The 11,198-nt window shown below is 40.4% G+C and overlaps 1 protein-coding gene across 1 annotated transcript; it reads left to right on the forward strand.

Annotated features, from left to right (window-relative positions):
- Window positions 1-510: 510 nt before the first annotated feature.
- Window positions 511-10,300, forward strand: LOC142198290 (cytochrome P450 2C29-like). Its single transcript, XM_075269261.1, has 10 exons — window positions 511-544; window positions 1,601-1,788; window positions 2,095-2,257; window positions 3,560-3,709; window positions 3,928-4,088; window positions 4,243-4,419; window positions 5,977-6,118; window positions 7,545-7,729; window positions 8,779-8,920; window positions 9,071-10,300. Exons 2-10 carry the CDS (start codon window positions 1,615-1,617, stop codon window positions 9,247-9,249), a joined length of 1,473 nt encoding a protein of 490 aa, XP_075125362.1. The 5' UTR covers window positions 511-544; window positions 1,601-1,614; the 3' UTR covers window positions 9,250-10,300.
- Window positions 10,301-11,198: the final 898 nt, after the last annotated feature.

Genomic DNA, 11,198 nt, shown 5'->3' on the forward strand with positions numbered 1-11,198 from the left:
GTTGTGGAAAAAAAAACAGCATTTTTTCGCAGAGTTTCTTTCTGCAGCGGTTTTTTAGCTGTGATTTTCTATAAGGGGCTTTGGTTTTTCACTACATTTTTTTCTCTCTGAAGTCAAGAATGAACCCCAAAAATAGTGCAGACGTATGGAGCATGTTTGTTGGAGGGGTCTGATATATATATATATATATATATATATATATATATATATATATATATATATATATATATATATATATATATATATATATATATATAGGAAATCACTGGGAAAAAGTTGAATTTGCAGAACTTTTTTTTTTCTCCCCTGATTTTTGACAGCTCTGCACTGGACATACATCCAGCACAGATGTGAAGGAAGCCTAGTCTTGTGTGTGACACACTGACACATTACTGAGAACTGCTGACTCACTTATTCACGGCCAGGGGTTAATTATGGGTGGAGTTCCCTGGGTTGTAATGCAATACACTGCTATAAAAGTCCTCCGAGTACCAAGGGACAGAAGAGAGAAGAGCAGAGTGTTGCCTTCTGTACAGGAATCCAAGTAAGATGATGCATTTCTAATCTTTTCTTACACCTTTCTAGATTTTGGGCTATCTTCTAGTTATCACAATATAATGCTGACATGGGGGCCACACGGTGGCTCAGTGGTTAGCACTGCAGCCTTGCAGCGCTGGAGTCCTGGTGTTCAAATCCTGCCAAGGGCAAAAAACCATCTGCAAGGAGTTTGTATGTTCTCCCCGTGTTTGCATGGATTTCCATCACATATTCCAAAGACATACTGATAGGGAAAAATGTACATTGTGAGTTCTATGTGGGGTTCATGATCTACAAATATATATATATATATATATATATATATATATATATACTGCTGACATGTATAGCCTTAATCTCTTCTATAGGATGATATCTAATTTCTTGTGTTATTTTTTTTTTACATTTATTCAATGTATTGTATTAATAGAAGGGTCACAACTTTTTGATATACTTTGTCTTTCAGTTCTTCATAATTTATAGACAGTCAATTTGCTGGCAGTGAATAAGAACAGTCTGAGTTCCATTTAAAGGCAGTAACCTTGTATATAGCTAGTCCTGCTCTCAGATATATACCATTGTATCCAGTCTAGACAACATGGACTGCTTACTGATGAAGGAAGGGATCGCAGTTGTCCAGAGGTTTAGTTCTGTTATCATTCACATCAGATACAACGTTTCAGTCCTCTCTCAAAAAAGAGACTTAGACTGGTAGTCTCATACTACACCAGATTTATTACAGTGACTGGTATTTTTATACTGTCTAGTCTACATTTGTACCACCTACTAGTTGGTTTATTTTAAAATTTTACTACACAAAGTTGGCGCTTTGTGGCACATTTAAGCCATGCCCTTTTTCTAAGAATCCACACCCACGGGTCTAGGAAGTACTTTCCAGCCATAGCCACACTAGTAAATCACTTTAAACACTGTATTCATGTCATCTCTCGAATCTTCTCTGGAAAAATTTCTTCTTTTGATATGTATTTATGGTTTATGTTATAAATTATATACTTTAAAGCCTAAACTAATCTTGTCTTTTCTCCACCTCAATATTTTACAGAATTATAATTCACCATGGACCTGGTCACAATTCTCATTTCCGTGGTTGTCTTCTTATTCTTGGTCAATGCCTTTAATAAGCAAAACAAAGGAGATTACAAAAATTTCCCACCTGGACCAAAGCCTTTACCGATTATTGGGAATATCCACATCATAGACATAGGAAAACCCCATAAAACATTTGTGGAGGTAAAGCTAAACTCTTACATTCAGACCCTACACTAAAACCTTAGGTAGTCGGACATCAGACCAAAACCCCCAAATGAAAGGTGACCCATAAATTCTCCTTACTAATTCCTCACTTAAGACAGACACCAAAGCCACTCATACTATAACATACCACTAAGGCCGGGTTCAGATGGGGTTTTTTGGTCCGGAATTTGATGCGAAGGACACCTCAGAACATTTCACCCAACCACTAGTTTTGGGCTTATATGGAGAGGGGTAATTCATTCTTACTGGCAATGGTAACTCTATGATCATTCTTGCATACAGTTGGCTAAGGAGTACGGCCCGGTCTTCAGTATCCAGTTTGGTAATGCCAAATCAATTGTCCTTTGTGGCTATGACACCATTAAAGAGGCGCTGATAACTCACGGTGACTTATTTGCGGAGAGACCACATACACCATTGTTTTCTACCACGTCGAAAGGTCATGGTGAGTTTTTGGATTATTAAATTATTGTGTTGTTACATTGTTTTACTAAATCTATTTTGTTAAAGGGGTTTTGCCTCAAAGTATTCTTGCCCTCTGTCCAAAGGATAGAGGACATATGGATGATCGGTGGGTTTCTGATTGCTCAGGCCTGGTTCACATCTACGTTCGGTATTCCATTCGGGGTCCACTTGGGGACTCCCGAATGGAATACTGAATGCATTAAAAAGTGGTTAGCAAAGAAACCACATGGACCCTATAGACTATAATGGGGTCCGTGTGTTTTACACATGGTGTCCGCACGAATCATGTGAAGGGAAAAGTGGTGCTTGCTTTGATTCATGCGGACATCGCGTGTAAAACACATAGACCTCATTATAGTCTATGGGGTTCGTGTGGCTTCTTAGCTAACCACTTTTTAATGCATTCGGTATTCCATTCAAGGGGTCCCCAAGTGGACACCCTGAATGGAATACCAAACACAGATGTGAATCGGGTCTGAAACCCCACCAATCTGGAGAATAGAGGCATTTTGCCTCCATTGGGAAAGTAGGTGGGCCGATCTCCCTGAAACTTTAGATGTATTGAACAGTTTCTAACAGGGTCCCAGACAGATTCCAGCCTATTGTTAAGGGTTGCAGCACAGATAGAGTACTTCAAGTGACCCGTCTCTAACTTAGTGTTTATAAATGGCATAGAAACCAAGCAAGATCATGGAAGAATATTTCCTTGAAAGGGTTAGGTGGGGTAGGAAAAATTACTGCCACAATGAGAGAACATACACCATATTGTGCCCATATAATACACTGTATCTAAATAATACTACCACCAATCTCCAACCACATACAAAAACATATACTTCCACTTTTAAAAAGGACCTTTCACCATCTTCACCAAGTGTAACTGATTCTGGCACACTTAAAAAAAAAATTCTCTTGCCCCCAACATTCTGACCAATCATTTCTGTAGTTTCAGCACCCCAATATGATAATTAGTTAGGCAGTCCTGGGCTGGGGCAAATAATCTGAGACCACCCACTTGACAGTAGACAGTCTAATTAGCACATTGGGTGCCTACTAAAGGATACAAAGAGTTGGAGTTGGTGGAGGTCATAATATGTTTATATGTTCTTCCGTTTGGGCTCTAATTTCTCATGAAACCAGTTCAGTACTATATCACATGGTAACAAATATTTTTTGTTTTTTGGGCTTTCCATCTGTAGGGGTCCCTTAGTCAATAGTGTTTCTCAGCTCATAAGTTTCTCTGGACACCACGCATGACATATAACATATTCTTCCCATTCAGGTATTGTCTTTTCCACTGGAGAGAACTGGAAAGTGATGAGAAGATTTACACTCTCAACCTTACGGGATTATGGAATGGGGAAGAGGACTATAGAAGACCGGATTACCGAGGAGACTGAATGCTTAGTCCAGAAGATAGGATCATTTAAAGGTAAGTGATCCATTTGTCAAATAAAAGGAAGAGCCCCGAGCCTGCTTATACTCTAAAATAGGGTTCACCTATCAGATTCTCGAACTCTCAGATATACATTATTTGACATATTCAGTGACTATAGAAATAAAGCAACCTGCCACTTATTAGGTGCATATTCTCGGTATCAACTTCATGTGATAAAAATGAATAATTTTTCTTTGTATTTATTTTTTCAGGAAAGCCCTTTTCTGATGTGACTTGTATATACGCTGCTGTAACCAATATCATTGTGTCTATACTACTGAACAAAAGATACGATTATGAGGATCCGACCTTACTGAGGCTTATGAGATCAGTCAATGAAAATGTGAAACTCCTAAGCAGCCCCTGGGTCGTGGTAAGTGCTAGTTATATTGTATTATCTATCTATCTATCTATCTATCTATCTATCTATCTATCTATCTATCTATCTATCTATCTATCTATCTATCTCTATGTTTCTGAGTTCATTACATAATTGTTATATTCTTTTTATTCCCTATACACTATAGCTGTACAATTGTTATCCATCCCTGGCAAAATGGTTACCTGGAGCTCACAATAAAATTTTTGAAAACACTAAAGAGTTTTATGAGTTTATAAAAGCGACATTTACAGAATATAAGAAAGAACTGGATGTAAATGACCAGAGGAACCTCATTGACGCCTTCTTAGCCAAGCAACAAGAGGTATGATTAAATCATATGCAATATGAAATAACTAAAGAAAAAATGTTAGAAAAATGCAAAAGAAAAAGAAAAAAAAAAACCAATAACAAGTCCTAGAGGTTCCTTTAGTAGGCCCAGACTCTCATTCAGTAATAGACCCAAAAGAACCAGCAGAACACCGCCACATTCAAGACAATTTCTCACTGACAAGAAATAGTTGTTTGGAGTACAGATAAGAGTAGACATGGACATGTTCTGGATGGATCATGGATGGGCCTTCAGAATCATTTCCCATAATGGGCCCACCATATAGAGAGAACTTCACTTTCATTCTTGATAAAAATCTAAAAAGTAGCACCAAGGTCAGGATGGTTTCCATTTACACACGGCATGTAGACACCATGAAAGGGTTATTTTGTACAAGCAGGTTTCCTCCACTGGGACAATAAGAAACATAAACCTCCAGGTGAACCACAATGGCCTAACTAAATTATTGTTGGTTATGAGCCTTGCACTAGTCACCAGGGCTTGGACTGTAGAATATTCTAATAAATAGATACCAATCTAGACATTTATTGGCCATGTCTCCTGAGGAAACAGATCTTCAGTCATTCAGTAGACCCTTTTTTTAACTTCGATAACCAAGTATTAGACTTCTATAGACTGGTCCAATGTTTCCTTTGTGAATCCTTGCCATCAACTAATTTGGCTATATCTCTGGTTCCTACTAGAGATGAGCGAACAGTAAAATGTTCGAGGTTCGATATTCGTTTCGAGTAGCCCCTCAATATTCGACTACTCGAATCGAATATCGAACCCTATTATACTCTATGGGGGGAAAATGCTTGTTTCAGTGGTAGGCAACGTTCGATCAAATTATACTTACCAAGTCAACGAGTGAGGGTCGGGCTGGATCCTTCGAGAAGTCTTCTCCTTGCAGTGTTCCCGCGGCATCTTCCGGCTCTGAATTCACTCTGCCAGGCATTGGGCCTGGGCAGAGCCGTCTGCGCACTACAAGCGGACATACACAGTTGGCTCTGCCCAGGCCTGATGCCTGGCAGAGTGAACGAAGAGCCGTAAGACGCCGCGGGGAAGCTGCATGGAGAAGACTTCGAAAGGTAGGAGAAGAACCAGCGTTGATTGGCCGACTGTATAGCATTCGGCCAATCAATGCTGGTTCTGCATCAAACTTTTACATTCGAACAGGGAGTGGTACTCGATCGAGTACAAGTATTTCGAATACCGTAGTATTCGATCGAATACCTACTCGATCGAGTACTACTCGCTCATCTCTAATCACGACCATGTGGTCCATTCTGCTTTGGTCCACCCAATTCTAGTCTACAGATGTTAAGGTATTTGATGCATTGGAGAAAACACCTTGCTCCTTCGATACATCTATGATGGAAGATCTGTGGGTTTGCATTTACATCCAATCTCTCAGAATGTTAGGGTTTCTGTAATACTTAAGATTAATATCTATTCTATAAATGAAGATTCTTGCAAAACAATTCTAGATTAAAACAAGATGACTTGATTTGATTTTTGATATCATTTTGCTCAATTTTTTTTTGCCAGGGAAAACCAGAATCTACCCAGTATTACCACAACGATAATCTGACTTCTTTGGTGGGGGATTTATTTGGGGCTGGTATGGAGACCACATCAACCACATTGAGATGGGCCATTTTGCTCATGATGAAATATCCAGAAATTCAACGTAAGACATAAAACTTGTGACAGCTTTATGTTAATTTCTTTAATGTAATACTATGATGTCTTGAGAGTTATATAAGATAATCATTAAGAAATAATCATGCCTCGAAATATTTGCCAGGGTGCTCCGTGCCTTGTTATTTACAGAGGCTTTTAATGTCTTCAAGTTATGTAATTGGTTTCTGGCTGAAACGGTGGAAAAACTTGTTTAGGATTTTTGGCCAGTTTCCAGAGAAATTGGATTCAGAAGTAGAAGCTCTTGGGCTCATTGCTCAATCTGAGACAGGTGTTGTATATTTATGAGTTACAGTACTGTTTAAGACTCCTAAGGCTTAAGAAATTTGGGACAATTTCTGCATTTGCACCTGCCCCCCTATTGCCGCATCTTTGTCTGGATGCCAAATCGGTTTACGTCATTGGAACAGATGTGTACACATACAGTAGCCAGTGTATATGAAATTTTCAAGTTAAAAACTGAAGAGACTGATACTAGGTTAGGGTATTGAAGTCCCTTAAACTGATCATTCCCCAAAACTCACCCAATCTCCCCATACACGTGCATCCTCAGCTTGGTTGAGCAGTGCTTGTTTACCGAAACTGGACAACAGCTTCTCTACTAGGGAGAAAAGGATTAAGCCATTGAATTCCAACTGCCCTGTCCTTATGTCCTCCATTTGGGAGGACAAATACATGTTACCCCTCATTCACATCTGTGTTTGGTAATCCATTCGGGGAGTCCGCATAGGAATGGAATACCGAATGGATTGGCAAGCGGTATGCAGTGAAAGCACAGTGAATCATGCGGACATGAAAGTAGATCACAAGGTACTTTTTTGTCCACATGTTCCATGCGGAGAGCACACAGACCCCATTATAGTCTATGGGGTCCATGTGCTTTCGCTGCACACTGCTTGCCAATGCATTTGGTATTCCATTCGGGGGGGGGGGTTCTCATGCGGACTCCCTGAACGGATTACCAAACACAGATGTCAACGAGGGGTTAGATGGCTGGCCAACATTCATCTAATGAATTTGGACTGCTGTAGTTTTGACAGACAGTGGTGATCTTCTCAATGGCAATGCCAGAAACTAAAAATTGGACAAAATTATATTTCTCTAGAAAGTCTAGAAATTTGGTAGCAAACATCGACAATATACTGACCTTCTGCCCCCACTTAACTCACTGTAGCCCTATTTGAGAGAAGAGATCTGAAGACACCAGATTATGTAGATCTGTGTTGGAAACAAGCTCTAGATGGCTAAAATTTCAGAATTCTTATCCCAGATTAAAGTAGTTGTTCCTCTTTTCGTAGCTGGTTAGAACCATTTGTTGAAGGACCAGACAAACCCTTTACAATGTATCCCTGTCTCATTCTATACCTGTAATATTATGGATTATAATGTGCACATATTTCTTTCTATCCTAATAGAAAAAGTGCAAAGTGAAATTGAACAAGTGATCGGATCGGCTCAGCCTCAAATGGAGCACAGGAAGCAAATGCCATATACAGATGCCGTCATTCATGAAGTTCAGAGGTTCGGGGATATTGCACCAGTTGCCGTTCCACATTCAACCCCTCGAGATATCACTTTTAGAGGTTATTGTATTCCAAAGGTAACTATGTCCTCTGTTTTACCCTGTTGGATGATTCAACCATCAAATGAAATGATGATAGATAGGTCCTTCCATAGCTTTCCTCTTTGGTGGACAAGTCTACATATGGGTGTCAAGAGTTGATTATCTTTTCAAGACAATGTTGTTTTGTGACATTGTGTCACAGATTGATATGCTATTTAACTTTGTGTGGTCATCCAGTGACTGTGTCCAGAGTCCAGAGTCCATATACATCTTGTGTATAATGTGTATGGCCAGTTAGTTTTTCTATGTAAACAGTATTTTAAAGCACCTATAGGACTATATAGGTTCAAGTATACCGAATAGGGATATGCAAACTGAGCCAATTTTCATCATGATTTTTTAAAACATTTCTGTCAAACCTAAGATTATTGGGATTCTCCATCTACAAATCATTATTTAACTCAGGAGGTCCATTCAGAGTATAATAATCAGAGGCCTTGTTGAGGTTTGGAAAAATAAGCAGCTCCTACTCAATTCTGGTCGCCACAATGGCATCTGGTCCTCTTCGCCACCTTCTTATAGCATTTTCTGGGAGTTTACAGGGGTCTGGGGTCAGTGCTGAGGACCGTCATTGGTCCCCATTGGTTGCATGGGGTGGATTGACATCATGACTAATACCAAATCCCATTCATTAAGGCCTGGTTCACATCTGCGTTGGTAACCCGTTCGGGGGAGTCCGCATCGAACAGACTACCGAACGCATTGGCAAGCGGTGTGCATTGAAAGTACACAGACACCTTAGACTATAATGGGGTCCGTGTGCTTTCCGCACGGTCTCCGCATGAGTCATGTGGACAAGATAGTAGATCGTGATCTACTTTCCTGTCTGCATGTTCTGCACACGGACCCCATTAAAGTCTGAGGAGTCTGTGTGCTTTGCCAATGCATTCGGTGGCCGTTCGATGCGGACTCCCCCGAACGGGTTACCAACGCAGAAGTGAACCAGGCCTAAGACTCAACATATAGGCCCATGTAGACCGGCCTATAGGCCCATATTTCATATATAACCTATGCCTTTCTTCCAGGGAGTGACTGTAATCCCACTGGTACATTCAGCTCTAAATGATAAAGCTTACTTTGAGAAACCAGATGAGTTTTATCCAGAACATTTTCTTGACTCTGCTGGAAACTTCAAGAAGAACGAAGCCTTCATACCCTTCTCAATAGGTAACATTTCTAATAATTTGATCTATAAGGAGCTACCTTTCAAAAAGTGCGCTAGAGCAAATTTCAACTTTTTTGTATTCCTTTCCCCAAAGTAAGATGATTTATGTATGAATTTATTTACATATTTGTATGTTTTACCTATATTTCTAGGTAAAAGAAGTTGTGCCGGAGAGACTTTGGCAAAAATGGAAATATTCCTATTCTTTACATCACTGATGCAAAACTTCACATTCCACCCAACACCTGGTGCTATACTAAACCTTACTCCAGACTTTGGGGCTACAAACTCTCCCAAGCCTTATGAAATATGTGCCGTGCCTCGAAGATAGATTACACCTACCGTGCATCCTACGTGAAAGAGTCCTCTTCCTTCTGCCCTGCTCGGTGGTAGCCTACGGTATACGAGACACCATGGAGTATAAGACCTACAGCAACTTATATCCATGATCAAGACTAATATCCTTATGTGATTCACCAAAAATAAGTATTTTACTCAATAGGACTGGTCACAAACTTATGGAAACAAAAACCCGTAAGAAGGCAGTTCTTCTACTTCTGCATCAAAGCCAACTGGAAGATGTTCCAAGATGAAGATCTACTGGTCGTAGTTTAAAGTCTCCAGCTAGCTTCTGATATATTATTGACTCATATCATGTGCTGGTCATATTGAGATTTCTTGGATCATAACTGGAATATGATGTGCCCTGTAAAAGACCTCTTCCAAAGATCCATGTGATGTTTGGACAACGGCAGACATTCTGGCCAAGTTGTGGTCAAAAATTACATAATTCCGAGCATGACTTGAGAGAATGTTGGGGAAATTCTACAACAAACATTGCCAAATATTTCTGCCGCTGTCCCTAAATTTTACATCTAGGTTTTTCACAATTGTGGGAGCTCTCTGCCCCCCATGTGCCATTTAAATTACAACTATATGGGGCAAAGAGGTTATTGGGGCCCCTCAGATACCAGGGCCCAAGGGCTGATTGCTCCTTTGCCCCTATGAATTGTTATTAGGGATGGTTGGTATACTTTGTACATATTATTTTCCACTATAAGGGAGAGTTCACACGGAGTAATGTGCCGTGTGATGTGGCACGTATACGCTGTGTGAGACTTTGCGGACCGTATACGCTCCCATTGAAATCAATGGGAGCCGGGATCGTATACGCGGCGCTATTTTGCGGCCGTGATTTTGCAAAATCACGGCCGCAAAATAACGCCGCGTCTACGATCCTCACTCCCATTGAAATGAATGGGAGCTTTTGCGGAGTGCAATCTGCCGACACGTGTATACGTGCCAGATTGCGTTCCACTTTCCTCCATGTGAACTCACCCTAACGCCATTGGTTTATTTTTATGATAAGGGACCATATGGCAGATGCCATTAAGTATTGTGAAATATTTGCTGTGCATTTACTTTTATTATGAGTTTATTACTCATCTGTAATAAAATTGACCAATACTGTGTTCTCTGCCCATTTTTTCTCTATAAACATGTATAATTGTGCAAAAAAAAAGATTGCTCTGGGGCTCACAAGACTTTAGTTACGCCACTGTATACAGCAATATAATAGTATGTATCATCAGGGATGTGTGCTGAGGATATCCACCAAAGCCATAGTTTTCAAGTCTGTGATCTATATCATCTCTCGTGGAATGTAGTTTTTCCCAGACCATTATTATACCATGTGCTGGATGGTGCACTATTTCATCTTGCCATTCGTGGGTCCTAGCTGCTAATAATATGCATTACAATTACAATATATACTGGGTATGATCCTCTCCACCCCATCGATAAGCCTTTTAAAGAGGCTGTGTCACCTTTGTCTACCTGCATCAGTGACGTAACTAGGAATGGTGGGGCCCCATGGCAAATTTTTGACATGGCTGTCTCCAGGCCTCTAATGTCCTGGGCCCTGTGGCAGCCGTTACTGTTACATCACTGACCTGCACATTGTACATACTCAGTCCCACCACTACTAAGTAGACAACTTAAAGGTAAAAGGGTCAAAGCAAATAGGGAAGGGGCAACATGGTGGCTCAGTGGTTAGCATTGCAGCGCTGGAGTCCTGGGTTCGAATCCCGCCAGGAGCGACACCTGCAAGGAGTTTGTATGTTCTCCCTGTATTCACGTGGATTTCCTCCCATTCTGCAAAAGACATACTTAAATGGAAACAAAAAACGTACATTGTGATCCCTATATTGGGCACAATAAATAGGGAAGAGGCCGCAGCTGATCAGTGGGATGTAGAGAGTTGGATCCATCATCTAATAT

Source organism: Leptodactylus fuscus, chromosome 3, assembly GCF_031893055.1.
Source record: "Leptodactylus fuscus isolate aLepFus1 chromosome 3, aLepFus1.hap2, whole genome shotgun sequence".
In the NCBI taxonomy this organism is placed as follows: domain Eukaryota; kingdom Metazoa; phylum Chordata; class Amphibia; order Anura; family Leptodactylidae; genus Leptodactylus; species Leptodactylus fuscus.